The sequence below is a fragment of the Necator americanus genome, chromosome IV, assembly GCF_031761385.1.
Source record: "Necator americanus strain Aroian chromosome IV, whole genome shotgun sequence".
Lineage (NCBI taxonomy): Eukaryota > Metazoa > Nematoda > Chromadorea > Rhabditida > Ancylostomatidae > Necator > Necator americanus.
In genome coordinates, this window is record NC_087374.1 from 6158560 (window position 1) to 6186264 (window position 27705).

A 27705-nucleotide genomic window follows, 5' to 3' on the forward strand; every position below is an offset into this window, starting at 1 on the left:
CGATAAATTGGTACGAGACTTGTCTGGGAGGATGAAAACACTGAATTGACTCATCGGCTAGCCACCCCAACTCATTGTACAAACTAGTTGTAGGTTCGTAAATTCGAAAAATTCTGAATTGAAGTGAATTCTGAATCAATCGTCTGCTCTTAACACATTCTTGGGATCCTCTCATTGCTGGGATCTACCTCTTGTAGTCCCATACTGTTCACGAATAACTCGAATTACTCGAATTACTCGAATTCGACTCGAATGCATTTAAGAAGTGAAACAAGTGCTTCAACGTTCGAAAAAAATTCTGAATTGAAGGACACTTTATCCGTAATTCATTCTCCGACAATATAAAATACAGAATTCCATAATTATGAATTAGGTATCAATTATCCTGAATATTACACGTGAATCCACAACAAATCTGACATATGTCTATAGGTATTGTTCTTGTTTTGCTACCGACCATGAATTCGAAAGGAATAGGCTAGAAATCCAGAAACTGTGTCCGTTATCATTTATCCAGCTGCCTTCAGCTGAAAAGGCTAACGTGGCGGCTCGAATATACATGGTATTCAGCGGGAATTTGTCGGTGAGTAGAGCCATCACGTGACGAAAATTCACTATGTGGTCAGACAAATTTCCGTAGACTTCAAAAGTAAAATTCATTCGAATGACAACTTCTAGAATTTCTTCTTAGCGTAGAGAAAAAAGATGAGATTCCGAAGAGATATTCAGGCAAAATCCAGGGAAAAAAAAGTGATTCACTGCTCATGATCTAACTTTTTGCTGATATTTTTCTACAATTAAGCTCTCTTCTACTGTTTGCACGAAGGTTCTTAAAAAAATAATTAAAAACAAGATAAACTAAAATAAAAGGAAATAAAGTATAAAACCTAGTTTCTCCACTTCATTTTTTAATAATTTATTTTTAATTCATAGTATTTTCTATGACTCCACTTTTTCATCATTTTCCACACTTAGATCTACAGGGAAATATTCATTTGGAGCAGTTGCGGTAGGAATGTGTAAGTTGAGCGCATTCATTGCGGAGCGGTTGCAAACATCAACATATGAATTCAATTTAGAAAAAAAAACATCCTACACTTGTACTCTCCTTCTTAAAGGCAACGTAAATCCAAGTAATAATGTTTGAATTTATCCGAGAAAAAAATTCGTTCCATTTGCAAAATTCGTAAGAACAACTGACTTGTGTACTCTACAACTGTCACTTGCAAACTCAACCCTCTGTCGACACTTTTTTGCGCTGGCCATCAGCGGCAACATTTCACTATGTCACTTCCGTGGTGACGTATGGTATGACAATTCCTGTCTCATCCTTCTCCTCACCCGTCAAAATGACGGTGGACATAATTTTCGAGCATTTTGAAGAATGATAACCTTGCTCATGGATCTACATTCATCTAAAATATATCAAAAAAAGAAATAATTGAGAACAAAATTTGAAAAAAAAGGTGGAACGTTCCGTCTCTTCTCAGACGAATGGTTCCGAAGGCAGCATTTTGGGTGATTTTTGTTATTGTGTTCTCCTCCAAGAACAGATAGAGCTGGGTACATAGTTCTAAAGAATCCAAGCAATAACGATGAAAACCCTCTATAAAAGAAAGGCTCGGGAAGCAAAGGATTGAAAAACATCCAGATTAATCAGTTTATAATCAATACTCGTGCGATCGATGGAATGGAAGCGCAAGTTGAGTGCGATCCTAAGGTAAGGGTGCAAACAGTTATCTTCTCCTGCAATATGCCCATTATGTTGCCTACGATTGTTGATAAGGAATCACCCAGTTGGACGGACTGGAACGGAATGAAGCCTTTGGGACCTCTTGAAGCAAGCAACTAATTTATGGATTGGTAAGATGGAGTGAGCTGCGAACGACTGTGGATACCAAGTGATATCAAGCGCTCCACAGGAGGACCGTCGCTGGCCCGATGGTCCGCCTTCTTTACAAAAAAGCTTGTTAATCAGTCTTTGCATGTTTTTTCCCAGTTTTGATTATAAATTTTTATTTTACTTTGTTCCGAAGAAAATACTGGAACGATTAATTGGTAATCAGGCAATCAACGCCGATCTCTACACGAGGCAATCTCAGAAGGTGGGCGATGGAGTGCGCGAAAAAGCCTGGAGCCTCGAGCCCGAAAAAGCTTTGGGGTCGCACCATTACGTAAAAACGCGAGAACTTACACGGTAAAGGTGACAAGGCAATTTGTGGAGGGAGGCAGAGGCCAGGGACTCGAGCTGGACGACCGTGCACCAGTTTCCCTATAGCCCAGAACTTACATTATTCGACTATCACCTATCCTGCACGCTGGAGCAACATCTGGGCGAAAAAAATCAAAAGTCTCGGTGACCTTAAAAACGTACTAAACCACTTTTATAGTTGGAGTCCCTTTTCTTCTGAAAGAAGGGCATTGAATTTTCCGGATTATCTGGCTACATGTCGTTGACAGTGGCGGTAATTGATATATAGTTGATCCTTATATAGTACTAATGAAAATAATCCATGGAGTTTCTCAAGGGTGGAGAAAAAAATATGCAAAGACCCAAAATTTGCTTATGGATCTACATTCATCTAAAGTATATCAAAAAAAGAAAAGATTGAGACTAAAATTTGAAAAAAGATGGAACGTTCCGTCTCTTACTCGACGAATGGTTTCGAAGACAGCATTTCGGGTGATTTTTGTTACAGTGTTCTCCACCAAGAACAGATAGAGATCGGTACATAGCTGTTAAAAATCCCAGCAAAAACACCAAAAATGCTCTGTGCTTTCAGGAACCAGATAGATTAAAAAAATCCGTTCAGTTTAGTGAAGAGAGCCGAGTATAGAAAATACCAAAATTTCAAAATTACTTCTTCTCCAAAGGTTAACACTTGCATGTGATTGGGGCGAACCGAAGGAATCATTGGAGCCCACTCAAAAAAAAAAAAATCGACGAACAACGAGAGCACAGAAGATACAGTTGAAGGGTGTAGGGAGGATGGAGGTAAGTTCGTTTTCAGGATGATAACTGGTAATTTACTACCCGAATTCCGTTTAATTTTTTTTTTTGAATTTAATTTTAATTTTAATTGAAGAGAACCGATTATAGAAAATTCCCTCGAACGGCTTAGTTTGATTTGTGAAGAGTGGGAATTAAAGAAAATGGTTGAAGTGGAGTAGTTCTTCCTACACGGATATAGAATATACTGTACGTATATACTGCGGTTTATCTACTGTGGCGTTCCGAGTTTGAGAAAAGAATCTCATGTGAGGATTTCTCCTTCACCTTCAGGATAGCAGGAGAATGGCATATAAACCCACCACGCATTCTATGGATAGTCAGCCTTGCTATATAAAAGTTAGGAATTTTTTTGAGTTAACTTCAGAATCTTTTTTATTTATAGTAAACCTATGAGTTTTTTTTTAATTAATAATAATAATAGAAATATTTTAGGGTCGAATTATCGAAAATAGAATTTAGAAATAAAATTAGTTGTGAATATTAATCATAATAAATAATATAATGATAATAATAATAATAATGTCCAAGTATCTAAGTAAGTAATAAAATTAGTCATAAAATTATTACTTGGAAAATAAAATAGAAAAATTTGTGTCAAAAATGTCTAAAATTGACCCTTTCGGTTTTTCGAAAAAAAAAAGTCACGGTCCTCAAATGCAAATCCACCGAACAAAAAAAGAAGGAACACGCTCCTCAAACGCAAATCCACAGAAAAAACATTTCGACGAGGAAAAGTCGGTGAATACATGGACAGAAAAATGAAGAGGAGCACTTTGCAAATGAGGACACATACATACATCATTGACGCATGTAAAATGCGGCGAAAATGACTCGACGACGAGCGGACAACCGTGTCAACTCGTGACAAATTGCCCGGATACCTGAAGGGAATATTCTACTCTCTTCCATATGTATTTCCTAGAAAGGGAACATTTTATTTCAGAATTTAATCGCAAAAAAAATCTGTTTATAAAAAACGTTGAAATTTCCTGGATACCCTAAGGGAATCTTATACTCCCTTCTATATGTATATATTACCTAAAGAGGGAGCGTTTTATTTTAGAATTTAATGGCAAAAAAATTCTATTCACAAAAAACGTAGAAAAATTCTACGGGTGCCTGCAGAAAATCTTATACTCCCTTCTATACGTATTACCTAGGAAGGGAACATTTTATTCCAGAATTTTTTTTCAGGATTTGATCTACAAAAAAATAAATACTCCCTTTTATATTAAAAATTTTTAGATCTATTCATCTGTAAAAATATTTTTTATGTTATTAGAAATTTTAATCGCAAAATAATTCCACTTACAAAAAACGTTGAAAAATTCCTGGAGTACCTGAAGGGAATCTTATACTCCCTTCTATATGTATTACCTAGATAGAGAACATTTTATTCCAGAATTTTATTTTTCGAAAAATTCTATCTATAAAAAAACGTTGACAAATTCCCCGAGTATCTGGAAAAAATACAATACTCCCTTTTATATGTACTACCTAATTTTTTTTTTTTTGAGAATTCAATCTGAGAAAATTCTATCTATAAAAACACTTTTTTCTGTATGTATTACCTAGAAAGGGAAAATTTCATTTCGGAATTTTATCCAAAAAAAATCTATCTATAAAAATATTGAGGTCATAAATAAATAGCATCCAAAAACCTACTATCATACACAAACAAAACCACATATCAGCAAACAACCACTCCTGGAAAATGAATTTTCCCAAAGATTCTCGCAACATCACAAGCGAATTTTTCTGGAAAATTTGACATTTCAATTAATTTCCACTTGTTCCACGATTCCACGATTGTCAAGTGCGCTCCGACGTCGCTCACATGTTTCTCATCGCTTCTCGATAAATTGCCGCTTCACTGCTCATTTCCTCTTGTGAACGTGGTTGAATTTTCGGATCCCTGGAAAGAATATTCTATTCCTTGCTAATAATTTATCCGGGTTTGTGTATACGAGTCACATGTAATATTGATCTAAAAATCAACAAAAAACAATAAATAAAAATAGAAAAATAAATAAAAATAAATCAACATTGAAAAAAACCAAAAATACTATCTTGTAGAGAAAAAGTGCTCTTTCCGATAACGTGTTACATAACTTTGAATCTTTTTTTTTTCTCTGCGCGAGTTAAAAATTTTGAGAAAAAAAAACGACATTACTTATTCATCAACCTAATCTAAGACAAACCGAAACATTTCTTTACAAAGAAGAACTACAAAAAAACTACAAAAAAGAACAAGAGCAGAATCGGATCGCACTTTGTTACCCTAAAAACGATTAGCGAAACGATCCACTCGTTCAATTTCAGCCTCTACCCTTTTCTAGGTGCATAGCAGCGGCCATCGGTAACAACCCAAGTGAAAGTAAACTTCTGGAGAATGCGTCAAAAAAAAAACTTTGGAAAAGAAATTTCAATTAATTTCAACTAATTTTAATTCAGTTTAAAATAAATATTTCCATAAATATTCCATAATTTAATACATAGATTTAGCAGATTCGTAGCGAAAAAAAAACATCAACTAATCGCGCTTTAACATTTAACGGCTACTGGACAACCTTGGCTAGATATACAGTAATGTTGGACAACTGTTCCCCGGCTCACCATCTATCTAGTCAAAGTTTTTGAGTCTACAAAGGAAATAAGACCGTTCATAATTTTCATCCACGTTGAAATACGATTGAAGGATGAAATGCTTGACGTCGGGTTACTTTCAGTTGTAGAACACGAGTTGTAACACTAACAAACTGTAAAATTTAAATCTGAACGCACTTTTCGCAAAACAAATTTACGAGAGAAATAGAATTTAATTAAGACTCTAGACTTTTTATACAGTAAAATACGAGATTTTTCATAGATTTGGGCTCATTGGGTTCTTTTTAAACAAAAATTTGAGCCCAGGTCCAACTTTTATGATATGTCAGCGTTCAATGATCCGAGTTCTTGCTGCTTTCCTACGTAAGACAGCTTAGATCACCCATAAGAAGCAGCATGGCTGATTTTGCTTTCTTCAAAATCAATAAATATCTAATATCAATATTTAATCAATACGCTATACCATTCGTTCTAAGCGAGTTCTAAGAAATAAGCTTAGATGGTTTTGGACGGCTTGAAAATAAAAAATTGAAAAAATATACCTATACAACTACTTTTGTTCCAAGAAAACGAAATTTAGAAAACCACTTAAAACGAACTTATCGTGCGTTGCCAAGTCGCGGTACAAATTGTCTGGAGAGCATCCGAAGTCATCCTTACGACGAGCAAGCACATGAACATGAACGTGCTAGAAATAAAAAGTGAAAGAAAATTGAAGAAATAAATTTTAAAAAGTGTTATATGTTAGTTAAAACAAGAAAAATAAATGTTTTTCATCAGACTTAAGATGATGGTTCCACTACACGCTCACAATTTCGTTGGAATCCGCGAAAATTTGCAGCGGTAATTTCAATTCTATTATACATTAACGGTGAAGAACTTCTCAAAAGTGAAAAAAAGCATGTGCAATGCCGCTATATTAACGTTTGTATAATTGTAGATTCAAGCAAAAACTCGCAGAAATGAAGCGGCTGTAATTTCAAAGACAGCGTATCACGAAACTGATGTAGCGTGGAAACCTGAAGGAAAACGTTGAGTTTGGGGTGTGGATTACGAATATGAGCGTGCTCACGCTCAGTTCACCTTAATCGTTCAGAATAGGAACGTGGGAACGGTATTTGTCCCTACGATACACGTTAGCACGAGCCTCTTTATAGACGTTCCTATCCCTCAGCAATTTATTCATTGTCTTTAATTCAATAGGCTGGTGAGAGGACATCACTGATCTCTGGCCGCTCGCAAGTGGATGCGGCGCGTTGCTACTGATTTCGTAGAAAAATGCACCCTCTTCCACGGTATTTTCTACGGCGACTAGAGAAAGATTAGCAAAACCACACTGAGTTCCACAATCTACTGCCGTTTTACATATACGTTTTCGCTGTGGGTTCCACGTCGAAATTGTGATACGCTGCTTTCGGGTAAAAAATGCAGGAAAAATCTGCTACCTTTACAGTTTGTCCCGCATCCACTCCGTCTTGTATGCATACAGTCGATGAAGATACGCCGTGAACCTAAAAAAACACTATTTCATATTTTTGCTAAGAAATTCATCCGGAACCCTTTGAGTTATGTTGACTAAGGTACACAAATCTGGAAAACAACGCTATACGAGTTTTATTTATTCACTTCAGACACATAGCGGAAAGTCTCGAGGAGCCACAGAAGCTCCAGAAGACATATAAATATTAAGTTTTTACTGTTGTATCGTATATCATATTACATGTTGTATATGTATAATATACTGTTTTTACTTTTTACTGCTTAACTGTAATTATCGCCATGAGGGCAAAGATAGGCGGCTCATCCAGCAATTTCGTTCATTTGTGTCTACTTTGGAAAAAAAAACAAATCTTCAAAAACTAAAGACTTAACTTTACCCTTTCAGTTATTTCTACTCTCTACTGTCTCATCCACGTTATAGAAGGCATGCTCACCTTCTCTATCATTCGTTGCACTTTTTTCGCTACTATAAACAAATCCGCTGTTTCAGCATCCGTCAATTCCGTAAGATGGTTGCACACCCGTTTTGGACATATTAACACATCTATAACAGAACCGCAGTCAAAACGAGTGAATAACAAACATTCGAAAAGCTACTTACGTCCATTTAGAACCGGCTTTAGATTGACGAATGCAAAGGAAAGACCAGATCTGTAGAAGATCGATTCGGCATCGATAGGGAATTCGGAAAACTTCATTGGAGAATTGTCTGAAATATTTAAACACATAAATTAAATTTAAAGATTCAACTGACAACAGCGTTGCTAATTTTTCATTTTTTTAACGCTCCTACTTAAATAAAATAGTTTTTGTTTTGTTTTTTTTCCTTTTAGTGCACCATTGGTGTATGTGAATAAATAAATAAATAAATAAATACAATAAAAATGTTATATACTATTCCTAATCGAGGTGGTGCATCAATTTATCGACTCTGTCCTCAACATTTGGTCGCATTCAACGTATTCTGCCAGTCTGACGATTTCTCCTCATGGCAGAAGCATGCGCTGGTACAGTCGGGACAAAACGACACGAACCCCAACCGCATTTGCGTACGAGGCCGCGCTCAAAGCGATTCGGTGGAGCGTAGCGGTTAGAATCGAGGTGGGACCCTTGCTAGCGAGCGCCATTTACTCGCTGCAGTCCGCGACGGCCCCACCTCCATTCCAACCCCTAGTTCGACCGATTCACTTCGAGCGCACCGGCTGACGCAACTGCACCGCTTCATAAAGTTCTGACACGACTACACCCCTGTCTCTGCATCCACCGATCACAGGGACAGGCGCTGGCGCCAGGAAGCCCCTTGGATTTCTTTTTTAGTTGTTTTGCCGTGCTTTTTTGTGCAAAAGCGCATGAACAGCACCACTTTATAGTCGTTTTAATAGCAAAGTCCACTTTCGAGCTTATTTGAGCCACCGTCCTGGTACCGTTGTATGGATTAACTGATATGGATTGATTGTTTTAATTCGACTATACCATTCTATCGTTGTTCGCCTCCGCAGAGGACGCAATGTGTCGGATCGACATTATATGTTCGAAATGAAATGGAATTAAAATTAAATTAAAAATAAAAACAATAAATAATAAGATTTGAATCGAGCACTTAAATTAATCAAAATAATAATTAACTTGAAAAATAATTAAATTGTGATAAAAATAAAATTTCTAACCGTTATCAATTTCGTTAACATGCAATGTGTAAAGATCGGATCGTCGATGAGCGAAAACAGGCTGCATGCTACGTAATTCAGAAACATATGAAGTGTCTATCTCAGCAAAACACATATCTGAAATAATTCGTTAGTTCCAGAGCATTCTAGGATTGCTCACAGATCGTACTTACCTACACGTTCAGAACATTGAGCAACAATAGCTCCCCAAGGATCAATAACCATGGAATGTCCATAGGAGGAGCGTTTCTCGTTGTGTTTCCCCGTTTGAGCGGCAGCAACCACGTAACATTGAGTTTCAATGGCTCGAGCACGAAGTAACGGCTAAAATGTCGGAGTTCACTTCGAGACTCATCCTTCTCATTACCGTATACCCGCTAATCACTACTACGTACCTCCCAATGTGCAAGTCCAGTATTTACGGTGAACGCGGAGGGGAATGAGAGAATCTCGGCTCCTTTTTGCCGATTCCAGAGTGACAACTCTGCAAATCGTAGGTCATAACAGATTGAGAGCCCAAGTCGTCCAATAGGGGTATCAATTGGTTGAACCATCTGAAATTCGTTTACTCTTTAGTTAATCTACAGTTAGCGAGGTGGAGAAATTGTCCTATCAATAGAACAGCAGAAATAAATAAAATAGAGAAATATTATAACAACTAGACCACGGAGAAAAGTTTTGAAAAAAATTAACTCCAAATCCTAGAAAAAAATTATAAGGAGGTATTCAATTTTCCCAAGTTGAACCGAAAGGCGTACTAGAATCAAAATACCTGAGTTCCACTTTTACTGAATTCGCTTTCCATTAGTCTAACTTTTCCAGGGATTTCTAGATCGAAAAGATGTAATTTGTTGTAGAGAGCTCTTGTTTTCCCTTCGTCATCGATAACAACATGGGAATTCCACGGGCGCTGTGGTTCAGAAAGATCCTGAACATTGTTTACTCAGACAACGGATTAGGCTCCACATGGAAAAGAAGCGAACCTTGTTGTGAAGACCTCCTAGTGAAATCCACAATCCACTTTCTCTTGCTAAAGACCTGAAAACACATGCATGGAGAAATACAATCCTTAGTTCGTTAATACATTGTTTCTTTTGTGTCAAATACCTCGAAATATTCAATTTTTAATAAAATCAATAATAATTCTTTTAATATATTTTTAAAAATGATGAAATGGATGTCCTTGAGGTGTCTGTTCGAAAATATCTCAGACTGTCAGCATCAAAATGGAGGATGAGTTAATATTGCAGCTACAACATCGTATGTATAGTCGGGTCAAAACGACATGAAGCATGGTGCATTTGCGTACGCGCTCAAAGGCAGCAGTTGGAGCTGAGATGGGACCTTTTTTTATTGATTTGCTTGAGTTGTGGCCAAGATTATTATTGAGGTATTGATATTTATTGACAGCCAACGTTTTGGCGTTTTTACCTTTTTACCCTCGGCCACAGCTCACGCAAATCAATAAAAAAAGCTACGCATTCAACGTACTTTCAAGATTCAAGAACATTCAAACATGGGCAATTCTAAGAGATGCGACCATCGTAAATTGCAGCGATGGGTGATGCCAGCAAAGGTTTCACCACGCTACTACCCGCTACGCTCCATCGCACCGCCTCGAGAGAAGCCACGTACGCAATTGCACCATCCTTCATGTCGTTTTGATCCTACTCTGCAGCCGGCGTGATGTATTACGCCCTCGACAGAAGCAGACACTAACTCATCCTCTCGGAACGATTGATCAGTAGGACCGTGGGGTCGTTTCTTCCGGTTTTTTTTTTCGTTTTTTTTCGCTCTTCTGTTTTTTGACAATTTCCCATGCTATAAAACACAAATATGGTTAACCAGCCTTAGCAAAGAATAAGAATTAGCTTAACAGTTTCTTTTGCAGTTGGGGCGTCCCTAAAACGAGTTTAACTCGTAAAAATCATGTACAACTACTGAAAAGAGGCAGAAATCCAGTTTTTGGAAAATAAAACTGAAGAAAAAAAACGATTTTGTCGAGACTGTGTAACGCGTCATGCGAATCCAATACGTTCGTCCCCGACTGCTCTATAATTGCTGACCTACTCAGCCTCATAAATCAAACGAATTGTGGACGCAAATAAGTTTCAAAGGATCTCATCACCTGAACCGCTCCATCACGGCTCCGTTTTCCTCTGTGGCTAATGAGATGTTCTCCTCCTTGGTCCTCCCAACAAAATCGAAACATTCCGGAAAGAATATCATCTGAATATTATTTAACTTGAAAACAATACGGTATCAGCAGCGTCAATTCAATCGTACCTTACATTTCTGATCGGTTGCTCTTCTCACCATATCTTTGCAGATTTCAAAATTTTTGTCTATATCGTGATCACTTGTTAGCTGACACACAGCTATCTGAATCGATGAAAATGAAAGAAAACAGAACATAAAAGCTCCCAAACACTAGTTAATTATAGGTAAAGGAACTTTAGCAGAAAAAATTATGCAAAGTCCTTAAGACAGTAGGAAATGGCGAGGTAAAGAGTAAATACTTACTAGGAGTCGAAAAATGCCGAAGAAAATGTGCTTACAAAAGATATACCATTTAGAATAGTGGGGTCTTGATCCAAATATCAGGACAATCTTTTTTCACGTAAATGGCTATAGCTAGGAATATTTCATGTCATCAGTCGTTGCAAAGACTTTTTTCTAGCATCAGCACCATTCTCCTATAGTCAGTGCGGCTTGGCGCAGCGGTTAGATTCGAGGGAGGAAGGAGAAGGGAGACCCTTTTTGGCAGCACTCATTGCTGCAGTTCGCATTGTCCCACCTCGACCTCTTCCACCAACGCAACTGCACCGACACTCTTGCCGCTTTGACCCGACTATACCTGCCGATTTACAGCTGCAGAAAGGCAAAATATAAGTGTTAATGTCTACTAAGGACTTAGCGCCTCGGACCAGCGCAAGAAGTCCCCCAGTACCTGAGCAACGTTTGATCATTCTCTCCGCAGAAAGGAAAAGGAAATCAAAAGAAAGCTTATCACGCATGCCTAATTTATGACACTGCAACACTAATCCTGAAGCTGATCCATGTATTTAATCGATTCACTTGAACAGGCGAATGAAAAATCCCCCGTGTATAAGATATAAAGTGGTATGACAGCATTGTTTTTCATGACACTCATGCAATAACAACTAAAAGTTACCACGGAAGTAAGTCAGTCAAGAATGGACTACTTTATCCACTTCCGAAAGAAAATTAGTACTGAAAGAAGGATAAAGGACGCAGAAAAAAATCACAGAAACTTCCCACTTCCCCAAGCACACCTAATTAGCGCTGTAATGCAGTATTAATGTTAAAAACACTTTAGATACATGTCCCAGCAACCACCTTTCTCCTTTGTTAGGAAGGCAATGGACGGAAGAAGACACTGGCGCTCGTCGCAACCCTATACATATAGTGCTACATTTTGTCTTAATAAGAAATAGGTGTTTAGTCTCTAATCGAATATTCCAAACTAGGAGAGAAAACACACCGCTGAATAACCCCGGCACTTTGTCGACAATGATATACGGTGCTAGTAATTTCAGCATGAATGACATCCCTAGCAGATGTGCATTATGCGGTAACCTCCGTCAGAAATGTTTTTTATTGTTGTACAATTTTCTATATAAATCCCAAGTTTCCAAAACAAGTAAGTAAAAAGTTATGTCAACACACCATCGATCGCCTACAAGTAGATGATGTCGTCATGGCTCTTCGAAATGCTGACTTGAGTGCTGTCAGCATCAACAGCGCTGCAACAATATCAAGCAGAATGTCATATCGTTCTTATCCTATTACACATAATCTTCCAGAAAACTATGGGGTACTCCACTCGATAGGAAAAAAGACGTTAACAAGTTCTTATTATTTATTGACAACTTTTTATAAATGAAATCTCTGTATAAATATGCAAGACTAGCAAACAATAAAAGGCAGTTAAGTGTACAACGACATGTCTGCAGCTAAGATCTAAGAAGAGGCAGTAATAAAGCATATAATATTCGATCAAGAAAGGAGCAAAACACACTTTTATGTTTAATCACGTGTGGAAAGAATGCAGAAAAGCATACAATGTGTGATTTCGAGAGAGTCAATACGATTCTAGTGGAAAACGACCTTCGATCTCAGGAATTCTTCAGATCGCAGATATCGTACAGGTAATACTTTAAACAATCGAGGGGACAAAGAAAGACACAAGATGAATATATGGTTCCGAGGACGTAAACCCAGTCTAACAACATTCGAAGCCTTTTGCTTTTAAAAAAACAGCTTCCTATCTAATATTTTCTAGTCTGAAACGTGAAGTATTTCTCCTAATATCTAGACTAAACTAAGGACATCTATAAGTTTCACATTCCTCAAATTAACACAACCTACGCAAAAAAAAAACTAGTAAAATCCTAGTCGCTATCGCAACGTTGAGACAGCACCTCTGTAGGCACTTTCCGAAGAACTCACTAGTATGGCTCGTGCACCGTTCAGACCGAACTGACGGTTTTCCCGTGGTTTCGAATAGTTCTTGAAATTAAAAACAAAAGAACCACACTTTAAAAAAGCGGACCTGACATTATACGCTACTGTACCCAGGTACTCTATTTTGGATTAGGATTTACAAGGCGTTTAGAAATGCCTGCACTTCAAAACTGTCTAAATTACATGTAGGAGTTTAAAAAAAGGGAAATAACCGTAAAAAAGGGCGTACTAGTAGTAGTGCCGGATTGGATGTGTCAAGTTCTTACCTTGTATGCTGGTGTATTGTATACGAACCATCAACAAAGTAAGCAAAAACGTCACGGTGAGACCAGGTATACCTGTACCAAAAAGTTCTGTACAAGACTGCTTAAGATACTGTCAATTTTTTCGTTCAGATTTGTCTGTTGTGCTCTCTCTCCTGATGTGACCTTGAGAACTTTTCCGCGACACATCGCGAACGCCTAGGTGGCGGTACCTAGAAGTGTTCCGAAAGATAAGCATAACAAAGTTTGTACAGGAATTCCCAACATACCGATACAGCTTTCTTCCGTATTTGAGTTTGTTCTTCTCGTACTCAGTGCGCATCTAGAATGGATACGAGATGTGTTTGTTTTAAGCAGGCTCGTTTATAAAAACGGAAATAGTTTAGATAGTTCAGAATAAAACAATACACTTTAGGCTGGCAACGAGTACAAAAATAATAACACTGTTACGATATGATCATGATAAGACAAAATAAAACATGAAAGCCAGTGAAACAGAATAAATGAAGCTACGTAACGAAACTAACCTTGAATTCGACTTCGCGAGCAGTACGTAGTTTACCCATCCTTCGAAGAGTCCAAAAGGCTGCTTGGATCAACACTAGTGTCGTTGTGTACCTCAGTGGAGTAGCCACCTAAATGTCACCATGCAAAACAAACATATATGCGTATAGTGGGGTCAAAACGACACGAAGCACAGTGCAGTTGCGTAAGCGGTTGCGTTGGAAGCGGTACGGTGAAGCGTAGCGGTTAGGATCGACTGGGGACCCTCGCTAGCACCATTCTTCGTTCCAGTTCGCGATAGTTCCGCTTCGATTCCAGCCGCTATCTCTACCGCCCCGCTTCAAGCGCAACCGCTTACGCGAGTACATTTCGTTTTGATTGGACTCTGTCAAAAGCCATCAGAGATGATGCCTTCCGTTGTTTTATTGTTCTTAATACTCCCAATATTGACATTTTGAGCTACTATTACGAAAATAATATGAAGGAAAAAAGCAAAAAAATATACCTTGTAAAGAAGTAGAGCTACGACCAAGGCACCAGCGCTAGGTGGTACGTTCTCGATTTTTTCGATGACCACAGTTGGCATGTGTAGAAACCGCAAAAGTGCTATGACATCGACACCGCTAAAAAAAAACATGGGTAGTCTGATCCTTCGAGTAAACTGTGCGCACAACATAAGAAAATTGGCAATACCTTTACTAAGAACTCAAGAATTAAAAAAAAAAACTATAGGGATTTGCACAAGATAGTTTGAACAGTGAACCCTTAGAACACTCACAAATGCGCTATCGCGTACATGCCTCCAAACCAAAGAGTGCTCGATACCATATGAGCAGGGACTGCGATATACCAATAACGTTTTAGATAGTACTTTATTTTACCGAACATTGTTTTGGGATGTTCCTCCTGAATTTTGAAATGTTGAGATAAAAGACCAATCAAAAAGTTGTATCAACCCACCTCGCTCATTTCTTTGATCTTTTGTTTCTTCTCCTCTTTTTGCTCTTCTGTCATAGTCATATGGAACGGCCATTTCGACTTTCCCTTTTCCTTAACGCGTAGTAAGATAGTAAGTAGTAAGATTCTTATGGAACAAAACCAAAGTCATTAGAGAGCCTGATAGAAGTTGTGTGAAAGTCGTAAACCCACCTGCTCATTAGAGAGCCTGATGGAAGTTGTGTGAAAAGCAGCAGCTGATCGATAAACAGAGGAATACAGAAATTTGTTTGAGAAACAAACTTTGTTGCAAGATAATACTGAAGCTTGGCCAAGTCTTGATAGTGATACCAAGGAGCTTCGTCCACATCTCCACAAGTTGAACATCAACCCGAAAATCACCATTAATATGTAAAGTTAAAAAGATAGAGAGTAAAAGACGACTAAACCTAGAGCATCGTATGGTAATCCAGTAGTCTTTTACTTTCTATCTCTAGAAAATAGCCTTAAAAAAACATAGCCTTAGTCCTTTCAGCACGTTTTCCCTTCAAATTATGTACATTTGCAGGTAAAGGCAAAGTTTACTTCATCATTCGTACATTAATTAGAATGAAACTAATTAGGCCTGCTACAGAATTGCTACGATTCGTGACGTTCCAATCGATACTGTATAGCAGAGATTAAAGTGGTTCAGCAACATGTAAGGAACTTCAACAATACGGTTCTTAGCGATATAATAAAATACAAAATAGCGATACTAGAGGTAAAATAGCGATACTAGAGACATACAAATCACCAAGTTATCAAATTGATCGATAACAAACTATGTCGCTTCACTCGCATTCTTATCATTGCCCTTGAAACTTTGAATTTCGTTACACGTGCAGAAACCGATTGGTTTTTTGAGGAGTGTACACTGCTAATCCAAAAGTTGGAAGTGGTTCCTACTGTCCAGATTGCTGTTTCTCGTTTCACACAACTACGCGCTCCTTTCTTTGGTTTGGAATACACAGCTGCTTCATCAAGAGAAGTTTCAGATCCAAAGGAGCATCCCTACTCATGTCAAATTATTCCTTGGATCAACGCCCGCTTAAAGTAACAAAAACATCGATTACTTGCAGGTGCAAGAAGCAGAGTGCGGCGAATTTATTATTTTATTAGAGTATTATTATATTAGTACTATTATTTATTTTTATTAGAGTATTATTACAGTAGTAGAGGGCACTTTAACAAGCGAATACAAACGGTTGCATCCTCATTTCCAATGTCGAAGGCTGTTCTAACACGGATGTGACGAGTGAAGCGAAAACTAGTCGCTACCCCTATGTGCCTTGGCGCCTACCTTTGACTGTTCCATGGTCGAGTCAGAACGACATAGAGCTCGGTTAAGTTGCGTCAGCCTTCACTAGAAGCGATGCGGTGGAGCGTAGCGGTTGGGATCGAGATGGGACCACGTCGAACTGCAGCGATGATTGCTGCTATCAAGTGCCCCCCTCGATCCGAACTGCTGCGCTCCACGACAACGTCACCACCTCAGGCGCTTACGCAAATGCACCGACCTTCATGACTTTTTGTTCCGACTATGGACGCGTACTATATTGCTGAACGCATGGTCATCTCTGACAGACTCACAGCGAAAGAACCCAAACCTGAAAGTTGTGACTCAGATGTGGTGAACGATCGAACAACCGCTACATTAAAGGCACTGCATATTCGATAGGGGTGCTATTTTCAATGTATCCTGGCCCAGTTTGGAACCAACGAGTCCGCGTTACTTCTGGTCCACTTTAAAAAAAATCGCACAATCATCATCCATTAGATAGTAACCTCATGATTAAATGGCTTCCATTCCAACTCACACAGACTCTCGTTTGTACGGGACTTTCGTTCCGTCACCATGTCGTAGAGCTCACCGCTCGGACTCCCGTGTTACATATAAGACAAGATCTTTTCACATTAAAAGCTTCTTTAATTAAAACAAGTACGGCTCCAAAGAAAGGTCCGACGATTGACTAATTCTTTTAGTTCTGCGTTACTGCTTTCATTCATTATTAAGTACGCTGTTGTAATGCAAAAATTCAATGTCAGCTACCACTGCTACTGTAAAACAAAAAGACGAAAATTGGAAGTAATGTTTTTGTGAAAATAATAATAATAATTTATATTTAAAAATTTACAATAATAATTTATAATTTAACTCCATAATTTATATTTAAAAAAACACTGTAACACCCTTAGAACACAAGATTCATAACCCACAAGCAGTAAATTGATTACAGACACCTGTATTGAAGGGTGAGAGTAAGTCAAAACCCACACACCTTAGGGGAAACGAGATGTGACTGTGATATTTTGAAGAGACATCTAATACGGAGGAGGCCGTAACACTGGAAACATGCTTTAAAAAATCCGTTCATGTACAGCAACATCGCAATAAAACATCCAGAAACAACGCAGAAAAACAATATCACATATCAAGAAAAACGGAATTGAAATAAATTAATCATTGTTTCAAATATGGAAACAAACGCGTATTTCTAGAAATCAAAAGAGAAGGATTCTAAATCTCTACGAATAAATTAATGAGTGATCTCCGACTTCTGCTTGATAGCATAGTATAGAGCTGCAACACATAAAAACAAGGCTACCGTTTCTGAGGAAACAAAAGGCTTTCGTGTAAGGCCCTGAAACAAGCAAATATGAAAGCCGGTGTTAAAAATGGTATATGAAGCGTAAGGCGAAGAACTCACCGGATGGTAATGGTCGATAGTGAACAACGGGGCAGTATTAGGATCCTTAAAGAATTGAAACATTATGGGAGATAAGGAAAAATCCATCTCGGATAAAACACCACTATCGCACAAACAAAGAACTGACCTTTCTATAAGAAGCAATACCATCTTCGTCAAAGATCTTAATGGCAAATGTTTGAGCGTCAGACTGGTCGTGCTCCTGAGCCCACGAAACCTAATAACAAAAGGATAGAAATAAAAATACAACAAATATTCAAAGGAATCTATCAGATTTTCAAGAAATCAATGAAATCTAAGCACTTATACTTTCACGTTGTTCACACATTCCACAAAATTGCTTCTTAGGATTGTCAGTACAATAGAATTCAAGGAGTAACAAGCGACGAAGAGTCCAAAAACGTGCAGTGCAATTCCTACACTAACTTAAAAATAGTTATCCGAATTAGGCATAACTAAAAGAAGTGGAATAAAGGAAAGAGGGAAATTGCAATAAAGACTAAACGAATCAAAGAAGAGAATCTATCCAATCAAGAAGCTTTGGCAATTTCCCATCTAATAAGCAATATTCGCTTCTAATTTTACGTAATGTAAAAACATTCACCACTTTCAAATCTTCCTGAATTCAATCTTTCCTAAGAATCAGGAAAATCTCAGAAATAGATCTTAGATTGTTTAAGATATGATAGCAAAGTGGTTCAAAAACACTATTCGAAGTATATGACTATGCCCAACTAATCCTAACCAAACAAATATAATACTAACACTAATGTTAACTAATAGTAACGTAGGTAATAATGATACCGCATGATCAAAACGGTGTCCCTAAGAGACCTCCTCTCAGATAGTAATCGCGACGCTATTTCACAACATCCTCAAATTTTTGAAGATGAGATCGCTAGCTCAGGATTATGCTTCGCAATCCAGCGTAATGTTCCATTATTTTTTTTATTTGCTGTGATTTCCTTCATATTTGGTGGGCTCATCAAGAATTAACTAGTGTAGAATTACGCCATATCTATTAGAATCCGTTTTTTTAAAGACGTTTAGAGACTAAAACCGACACAATGCATTGAAACTTCGTTGTTGGGAAAAGCTTACATATTTGATCTACAACCTTTAACATACTCAGACGTAAAATTACCTGATATTTTGCGGTCTCCACCGAAACTGCAACACTGTAGATGTTGCCGTTCACCACAGCGAAGAATGGAGCATCCTAGATGTCAGATTCCAATAAAAAAAATAAAAATGATTGTGAAGCAGAAAACAACAAATAAAAGGGAAAAAAAAGAGAAGAACTCATACCTTTACACTGTTACTGCACTGAAGTGTGAATTCTGCGATGAAAGTTGTGTGGAAATGGAAAAACCCGTCAGTGGTAGAAAAAGATGTTGCCGAATGTTTCGGTGACTCACATTTGAAAGCTGAAATAGAAATTTATTAGGAAGAGGTGCCTTCAAAAACCAGCATAAAGTCAAATCCTTCAATTAATTCAACAACTTTCACTTTTGAATAGTTGAGTATAGTAAATAAAGAACAGCGACGAATGGATTGATTCTGTGCCAGCATTAGGCTGCCCGCAGAGTCGAGAACCGCGCGGTTGTGAACTCTGCGGGCAGCCTTAGGGGATAATATCACCCCGCCGATTAAGTCAAGCAAGTCAAATAAAAAGAAAAGGAAACACATTAGCATTTAGAGAAGTTCGAGTACCCTGTTCTGGTCAATCAAATCTTAATCTGTCACAATCATTTTAATCTGTTTTGGTCTGGCACACCTTGCACTATTGATAAGGCATTTCTAGAAAATGTGGAAAAATCCTGGAAGAGGAAAAAGGTGCTACCCACTGTTTTCGTCGTTTTAGCTAAACCCGTATCTATATGCACCTGTGAATCTATATTTATGTCAGTGTGAAACCACGTATACACCTCGAGAAATATAGGGTTTGCGGCCACGAGGCTGGCGATGCCCATCGTGGTGCTTCGCTGTGTTTTTGTTAATGACAATAATTGTACTAACGATGTCGTCAGTGAGGGCGGTCACAACTACTAATATACTTTAATCGCAACACAGATCAACGACAACAATAGAATGTTTAAAGGTAGGTAAAAATATTGGTAACTCAAACGAAGGGATAATGAGTAGATATGTTGAATAAGAGAGAAATTCATTGTTGAGATCGATATTTATTAATCGTTGTCATCGCCGGAGATGAAAAAAGCCACACACTCGGGTTTAAACGACCTGAAGCCTGAAGCCGATATTTGTAAGCGGTTGCGATAGAGGTGAGACCATCGCTAACTCCAATCGGACTCTAGACTAATATCTGATTGTGTCACCGCAAGCGCAACCGCTTTTGGAATGTCACCAAGCTTCAGGTCATTCTGACATGACTGTAGTCGTCGAAAACTGCAGGAGCAGCCTAGCATCAAATAAATAAGCGATGTTTAGCCAGCGCGAGCGATATGAGCTGCTTTCGACTTTGGTCGGTGATGCAACCAAACCAAAGTCTTACTGCTACTCCGAACAGTATCTTCTATCACAGTGAACGTGGGAATTAAAGGCAAAGCTGACTCTAATCATAAAAAAACACACCAAGTGCAGAAGAAGCCAGCGCAACCAGAAGGAGAGCCCACATCTTTTGGATTACCTGAAAACTTCGGGCAGACTTAAACCGTGATGACCATGCACCCTCAACAACAAGAACAGAATTCAACAGTTCAAAACCCTACGAGACCGCTTTAATACAGAACAACGGCCTATCTGTGAAGAACAAAAATGAATGCTAAAACGACTTCAACAGCGAGATAAACGCAAGGATGGGATACGGTGTTGGAAAACAAGGTGCCCTGGCTCCTGTCCAATTCGGTTGCTTGCAGTGCGACATTCTCCTATCCGGACCAGCAGCAAGCAAATCTGCTCCGTCCTTTAGGACAGTTCTGGTGATTAATCAACTTTTTGCTTTGTGGGTGGGTTGTGTATTTACATTTTAGTTTTTCTTTGCTTCAAAGCATTGTGAAATATTGATGTTGACATTCTGCGCGGATTTCGCAAGCTTGAGCGGAAGGCGGTCGTTACGGCCTCTCCCTATCGTCTAGCATGTTCGTTCGTCATGGAAACTTGTTTCAATGGCTTGTTGGCTAAAGTTGTTTCTTCTTCGATGTCTTACGTCTTCGCTTTATTTATTATACTTGTCTTTTATGTTTGTACTATTCACTGCTACCTCTGTAAAAATTGTTGTTTCCGTGCATTAACGTTTGTTCTACATGAATTACTGTTGATCAGTCGTAGTAAACGATTTCATTTGCCTTACTAAATTCAATGCCTATGCCTTTCCATTGTATATCCATTCTTCTTTTTTTTAAACGTTTGTTGGTGAAAATTTGGAGGCTTTTTCTATTTGCCAACAATATCCCTTGGAACAACAGAGCTTTCATGCTTTCATTTTTCGTTTCCTGTCGAAACATAGACACTTCGAATGGATCTTCACCAACTTCTTTTCCTGAAACATAGGGGCCGCTTGAGATCTTATATCTTGAAAGAATTGTCGTACTTTTCCTAAAGTCTACAAGGGCGATCAGCTGTTTTGTGATTTTGAGCTGTTCCCTTATATGTTCAACACCGGCAAATGGCTGTAATTGACTACTTATCACTTTGTTACAGATTCATTCTTCTGGAGTTCATGAGTGGCAATCAAGAAGTCAGGATACATGACGTTTGGAATTCTAATGTTGAAGAGGAGTTCGCTAAAATGCGGACTCTGATTGAGGTGTGTTTATTACCAATAGAATAGTTTCACAGTTCATTTATTCACTCTTACGTATTTAGGACTATCCATTTGTTGCAATGGATACTGAGTTCCCGGGAGTGGTGGCAACTCCTCTCGGGACCTTTAAAAGTAAGGAGGACTTCAATTATCAACAGGTTTCCTGCAACGTTAACATGCTAAAACTGATTCAGGTTCGTTATTGCTTCCTTTTGTTTGTTATCCTTTTATTCTGTTTTTGTTTGGTTATTTCTATTATTTTTATTTTGAGAAAGGGATAACATAACGTCATACCTAACATTTGTTCTCTGAAAACATTCTGTCTTTTCTTCTTTGTTCTTGTCTTCCACACTTCATAAGTTCATAGGCAGCAAGAACACATCAATTACCAAGACTGTTATTAATTTCTCACTTTACTAGAATCTTTTACGTCTGTAGTGTGGCACACTCCGGTCTTGAAGAGGTTAACAGATCTTGTCCTTTTTGGACGTAGACGCCGATAAAGTTTCGATTAAGTGGCATGAGTTCAAGTTTTGTTCTTTTCTTGTGCTCCATGGCCCTCTTTCCATGGGCATAAATTACAAATACATAAAATTTTTCGATCAAACTTCCATTGGGGAATTTTCATGCTTTTTCCTATTTAACCTGTGTCATTTGCTCACTTTCTATGTAAACGCTGTTTGTGGTGCTGGAAGAAACAATGATGGTCTCATTTGCCTAAGAACATCTCTTTGTAGTAACTGATACCTATCCAAAAAGACATGAGGTGCAAAACTAAATCGGTTGCAGCAAATTTCAGTATGACAACAGATTCACATTGTTGGGAAGATATGAAAATTAAGATTTTTAATCTTGCTGTGAATACATTTGATGGAATTCAAACTAAGGCTAAAAGTCGCCGAAATGGCGAATTCAGCTTTTCTAGTCCCAGAGTCAGGTGGCAGAAATGTTTCATTTTTCCGTCCATCCTAACATAAAGAGATTCAGGCATCAGACAAAGGATCTATTTTCTCATGTCAAAGTTTTGTGGTCTAATTTGGCTTATAAATGAATGTCGATCATGTTGCAAAGTCCTGTTTTGCGCATAATCTTTTTACTACGGTTGATCTCATCAAAAAAAAAAAAAAAAAAACTCGAGCAAAGCGATGACGTTCTTTTGTAACGGGAAAGCCTTCTTTCCTTCTGATTCTGTGTTTCTTTCCGATCCCCTCAGTTTACCGTTCTCACTTTTTTCTTACTAAAGTACTATTTAGTCTAGTGACAAACTTTGTGACAACTAGTCTAGTTCAATCATTTTATCAGGTCGGTTTTGCGCTTGTTGATGAAAAAGGCGAACTCCCTCCGACTGGTGACGTATGGCAGTTCAATTTTCACTTTTCGCTGACAGATGATATGTATTCGCAAGAAAGCGTTGAGATGCTCAGAGCCGCAGGAATCGACTTCAACCGTCTGCAGGTATGAATAAGTTGGTAGCAAATAAAAACTATTAGAAAAAACTTCTATTTGAAGAATGAGGGAATTTCCATGGATATTTTTGGTGAGTTGTTGACAACTTCGGGATTGATCGTGGATGACCGGATTACATGGCTTACGTTCTCATCGGGGTACGATTTTGGATACCTTTTAAAGTCGATCACCCTTGGTGAATTACCAAAAGAGGTTGGTCAATAGTTTTCTCTTGTGATCTCGTTATATTTGTTTGTTGTATTTTTCTTTAACTTTAGGAGTCACAATTCTTCCAATTCCATCGTGCTCTTTTTCCCCGTTGTTATGATATTAAACTCATGCTACGGATGCCAGGAGCCTTCAACACAAAGCTCAAGGGTGGTTTGCAAGAGGTACTTGTAAGTTACTGACCATTTATGCTGTTTCATTCTTAAGTTTCCTTGCAAAATTTTGAACTTAGCAAAACTTTGTAGTCCAGAGTTGTAATATGAATATTCTTGCACAGTGTGAGTGACTGCATTGGAAATTGATGATCTCGATCATAGTGCCGAGATTTCTTGACTGTTATCTGAAAGAAAAGATTTAGTTTATTGCGTTTAACTATCGGAAATATCAACAGTCTGCTATATAATTGCAATTTGTTTTGCAAGGAAGTAGGATTTCATCTAGTTGTGCAAAACACTTTACTCGCGTAGGTCTTAATGTCCTAATCCCTATTGTATAGCCTCTTTGATTTGATTTCTATTCCAAAAAAAATGTAATGCTAGTGACAATGAGTGAAATTCTAGCATCGATTTTGCTACAGTTCTTTGTTCTTCTATGGGTCTATGGTTTTCGCTACTTTGTCATTTTCCCCTCGAAATCAGCTTTATTTTAGGTGGCGGATCAACTGGATGTGAAACGACACGGTATGCGTCATCAAGCCGGATCGGATGCTTTGCTTACCGCTAAAACCTTCTTTAAAATAAAACAGCAGTTTTTCAACGACAATTGGGACAAGGTGAGGCTAACCAGGTTCTGTTCTCGTCGCAGACACAAACTCATTGGACCAGTTGTATGAAGTTTGAAGGGAACGATTCAAAAAAGATGGAATTTTGCTATTTGCACACACTAAATGGTTAAATACTACTGCATTTTCTTCGCGCTTTGTAACCATGTATTCACGTCATCTGCGTTGTCTAGGAACCTCCATTAGAAACTTGGTTCTAGTTTATGGATAGAAGTGCACCCCTTAGAGGTATAAAGAGAAGTTATGGACGTTATTTTCACGAAAACTCTCGTAACTGTTCTTTAAAAGCAGCTGCCGGTGTAATTTCTGAAGTTGGGGAAGAGAGAGATAGTAACGTCGAACTCTCCCTTTAAACTGTGAGCAATTAGTTTTTATCTGTTACAGACTATTAGACTACAGGTTATCTTATTCGTTTCATGCTCTTTTGTTAGTTAACTGTCAATGTATTCGTCACTACTCTCTTTAATATTTGGACAATTTATATTTTAGCACTTTGTGTTTAACTAGTTCAAACCGTTTATTCTTCAGGTGCAGAGTTATTGGACAAAATAAAGTGTCGTTGCACTTCACTGTCGAAATGTATTGTGATTATTGACGATTTTTTTCAGGTTTCACGGCTAGTCCAGGGTCACTTGTTCGGACTTGGTTCGTCACTCTCACTTTCGCAATCCGCACATAAATTGGAAGATTTAGATAGGGAAAAAGAAGTTGTCGCTGTCAGTTAGTCTAATGAAGCTCTACTTTTTCTGGTTTTCAATGTACTTTTGTTTGTATACAAATTCCTATGCGTTTTCATGAAGTTTCACTGAGCAAATTTTGCATGTGCACTGCCGTTATAGTACTGTTCTGATACCGTATGTGCTACAGATGTATGTTAGAGTGCTAATGCACTTTTTGTTTGCTACATGTCACTGCCTATGCTCTTGACATAAGCAAACAAAGGTGTTTGTCGCAGAGAATTGATGGATCATTGTATACGCCGACAATTCCGGTTCTTAGTTGTTAATTTTTATGAGATCTCTAGCCGTTTTCTGTCTTTTTTTTCTGTACAAGGAACATGGGGTTATTTTTGGTAGGTCTCCGCATAGTGACTGCCTAATGAGAAGTATTCGAACTATTTTTTGAAGTAATGCATCGAAATGTTTTCATTCGTCACGGTGTAATACTTGTTATTGATATGCTTCTTCAAAGCGGTATGCGTAAAACACTTGATCTTGGTGGACTTTTTTTTGCTGCAATTATATGTGGTCTGTCCTCCACAGTGCAGTGTTCCTCGCTCCTGATGCTTTTGATATTCGTATATCGTTGTGATTTGTGATTATTTAATCATAATACATATTTCTCTTCGAAGCTTCAAAGAGATGCCTTCTAATAGTCAACGGAAGCACACCATTTCTAATAAGGTGAGGAAGCGTCCAGGAAAAGATCTTGATCAAATACATGAAGATTTGAAGCCAAACAAAGCAGCAAAATTACTCAGGCAGGAGGTATTGTTGTTACGTTTGAGAGAGGGGCATCGCTTTCGACTGTAGGCAGTGATTTTGGTCTGTTCCAGGTTGATTTTGATTTACCTGGAGACGGTCAGTTCTATTGCATCGAATGTGAACGATATTTTATTGATGGGAAGACTAGGAGTGATCATCGAAAGTCAAAAGTTGGTGGTTCAATTCCATATGGTTTTGTATCGGGCGTTGCAATGGAGTATCACTCTTCGCTATGCTGCCTCAGGTGTTATATGCTGTTAACAGAACGTGTAGCAAGTGATTATCCGATGCGGGTGGGAACATTTTTTCAATAAAGAATTCCCACGAAGTTCCTAGTGTTTTCCCTGAACATGGGAACGGAGAATAAAAAGGATAAAATCACTGGCGTATCAATCCACTTCTTGTGCGCCAACGCGTTTTTACTGGAATTCGTAACCGTTGAGGTTTTGGAACGCCAGGTGTAGGATCCAGCAAAAGTTTATTTGCTGGATCCTACACCTATTCGCCTCTACAGCACCAATTCACCTGATTAAAGAGTTATGATTGGAACAAAGTCCAGTTTCTGCAAACAGAAATACATCCATGCAACATGCGTTCAAATAAAATTGTTTTACAATACCATTCGTCCGGAGTTGAGATTTATCAGCCTTTTTCAAAGATATCATTTCTGTTCAGCTTACTATCTGTGAACTTGCGAAGTTGATGTAGTGATTAGGAAAACACTGGTTGAATCAAAGCAGGTGATAATTTTTACCACAACAGTGATGATCGTGTTATTTGGATTCCCTGGACGAAGCAAAATAAACAAAGAAAAGTTTCAGCTTAAATAAAGGTCTCCATTCTGTGAGGATTATACAGTGACCTTCTATTTTGCCTGTTATATGTAGAGGAGGAACTAGCTATGTCCATAATAAACTCCAACGACTTAACTATGCATATGTTATGGTTATATAATATATTTAGTTGCACAAAAATCGCGTTCGATCTCTAAAAGAAGTTCCATATTCCATGAAAGAAGCTGAAGCAGCTGCAGGACATGGAACCTATAAGCATGTTACCCTCAAATCAAAGGTTGGTTTGCACATCAAGACTACATTCCAAGTCCGATCGGGAATTTTTTCTTTTGTCTCGTTGTTGTGACACATCTCATCAAGTCTGCGTGGTTCTGAAGATGTTCCAGTCTTTCACTGTTAGTTAACAAGAATATAAATTGTTGTCTTTAAATGGTTCTGTTAGAGAGCTACTTTCATTTGAAATGTGGGATCATTTATTTTTGATTTATCAATCTACAGCGTTATTACATTGGCATTCCATTCAATGTGCTCCGAGAATTTAATCTATTGCAGAGTTACAAAGCTTGAAATTTACTCCATGTTCAGTATTCTTAAGTATTAGTCAGTTCTGAAGATGAGTAATGGCGTGTGGAATATTCGCATATTCAATTGTCTCATACCCAAGATACATGATCGAGCATTTTCTTAACCTCGAGTCAAAGTTAAAATCAAATCAAAGTTGTAAGTTTGGTGAGCGGAGCGATATCCGGGGCAATGACTCATATTTTTGGGGAAAAAAGCTCATAGATCTTGATGACATCAGCATGCAGTTATGCTCTGACACTGGGTAAATCTGCACCACTAACGACAATTTAGTGCTGCAGGTTAAAAGAAATAATAGCGAAAGACCATCTTCTTGCAGAATATCACTAAACATGTGTATTTCCTAAAAATGGTGGCTTCTAGCTAAAGCATGCCACCTGTTGTTCAAATACCAACATGGAAGTCGATCTAATACCATACCATGCATCCCTCAAATGGTGTTTGCATCAAAATTTCATTTCATTTCTTCGAATCAAGACCCAAGTGAAACCTGCGGCTGCGCTCGAAGCGGCGAGGTGAAACCAGCCGCTGTGTGCGATCGAAGTGGGACGATCGCTAGCTCTTCTCGGACTCCAGAGATGAGCGCAGCCGCTTACTTACCTCCAAATATACATTCGTACATCTCCACACATACTTCTCAAATTATACTTTGCGCATGTCTTGAATTTAGAACTGTCAGGTCACATAGATGGAATGCTTTGGATAGAAATTTGATGATTATGTGTTTGTTGCGCTGCACTGGTTCACTCTATAGGTGTCAATGATTGGTCCATCGCGTTTGTTTTTTTTTTTCACTAAAATATGTTCGAATTTTCCAGTTAGTCCCAGAAGAAAAAATGGATGATGATATAAAGAAAGAAAAACCCGATGAAGCAGAAGACTCATAGCAATTATTT

The 27705-nt window shown here is 38.2% G+C and overlaps 3 protein-coding genes across 9 annotated transcripts; 1 reads left to right on the top strand and 2 right to left on the bottom strand.

Annotated features, from left to right (window-relative positions):
- Positions 1–4846: 4846 nt before the first annotated feature.
- RB195_000490 (uncharacterized protein) lies at positions 4847–15383 on the bottom strand (the record flags this gene model as incomplete). Of its 3 annotated transcripts, XM_064196871.1 has the most annotated exons (22): positions 4847–4928; positions 6220–6308; positions 7066–7131; positions 7555–7664; positions 7722–7829; positions 8788–8904; positions 8961–9111; positions 9183–9341; positions 9560–9715; positions 9771–9825; positions 10916–11016; positions 11074–11169; positions 12478–12554; positions 13261–13320; positions 13542–13628; positions 13704–13750; positions 13808–13860; positions 14066–14173; positions 14548–14665; positions 14821–14948; positions 15003–15092; positions 15192–15365. In XM_064196871.1, the coding sequence occupies 22 exons, from the start codon at positions 15363–15365 to the stop codon at positions 4847–4849; spliced, it is 2232 nt and encodes a 743-aa protein (XP_064052750.1). The 3 variants fall into 3 exon arrangements, with proteins under 3 accessions (XP_064052750.1, XP_064052751.1, XP_064052752.1); XM_064196869.1 differs by lacking the exons at positions 13261–13320; positions 13542–13628; positions 13704–13750; ... (4 more) ...; positions 15003–15092; positions 15192–15365 and having other exon boundaries at positions 12478–12546; XM_064196870.1 differs by lacking the exons at positions 4847–4928; positions 6220–6308; positions 7066–7131; ... (10 more) ...; positions 13261–13320; positions 13542–13628 and having other exon boundaries at positions 13654–13750; positions 15192–15383.
- A 2174-nt stretch (positions 15384–17557) lies between these two features.
- On the bottom strand, positions 17558–20366 carry RB195_000491 (uncharacterized protein; the record flags this gene model as incomplete). Its single annotated transcript, XM_013441530.2, has 6 exons — positions 17558–17662; positions 17729–17773; positions 17856–17945; positions 18873–18947; positions 19037–19155; positions 20324–20366. The coding sequence occupies 6 exons, from the start codon at positions 20364–20366 to the stop codon at positions 17558–17560; spliced, it is 477 nt and encodes a 158-aa protein (XP_013296984.1).
- Positions 20367–20547: 181 nt separating this feature from the next.
- RB195_000492 (uncharacterized protein) lies at positions 20548–27696 on the top strand (the record flags this gene model as incomplete). 5 transcript variants are annotated; one of them, XM_064196873.1, is made up of 11 exons in its annotated part: positions 21480–21497; positions 21557–21688; positions 22797–22949; positions 23004–23153; positions 23219–23338; positions 23818–23940; positions 24558–24669; positions 25369–25436; positions 25505–25603; positions 26397–26504; positions 27628–27696. In XM_064196873.1, the coding sequence occupies 11 exons, from the start codon at positions 21480–21482 to the stop codon at positions 27694–27696; spliced, it is 1152 nt and encodes a 383-aa protein (XP_064052754.1). The 5 variants fall into 5 exon arrangements, with proteins under 5 accessions (XP_013296983.2, XP_064052753.1, XP_064052754.1 ...); XM_064196874.1 differs by having other exon boundaries at positions 23219–23332; XM_013441529.2 differs by lacking the exons at positions 25369–25436; positions 25505–25603; positions 26397–26504; positions 27628–27696 and adding an exon at positions 20548–20693 and having other exon boundaries at positions 21392–21497; positions 24558–24674.
- Positions 27697–27705: the final 9 nt, after the last annotated feature.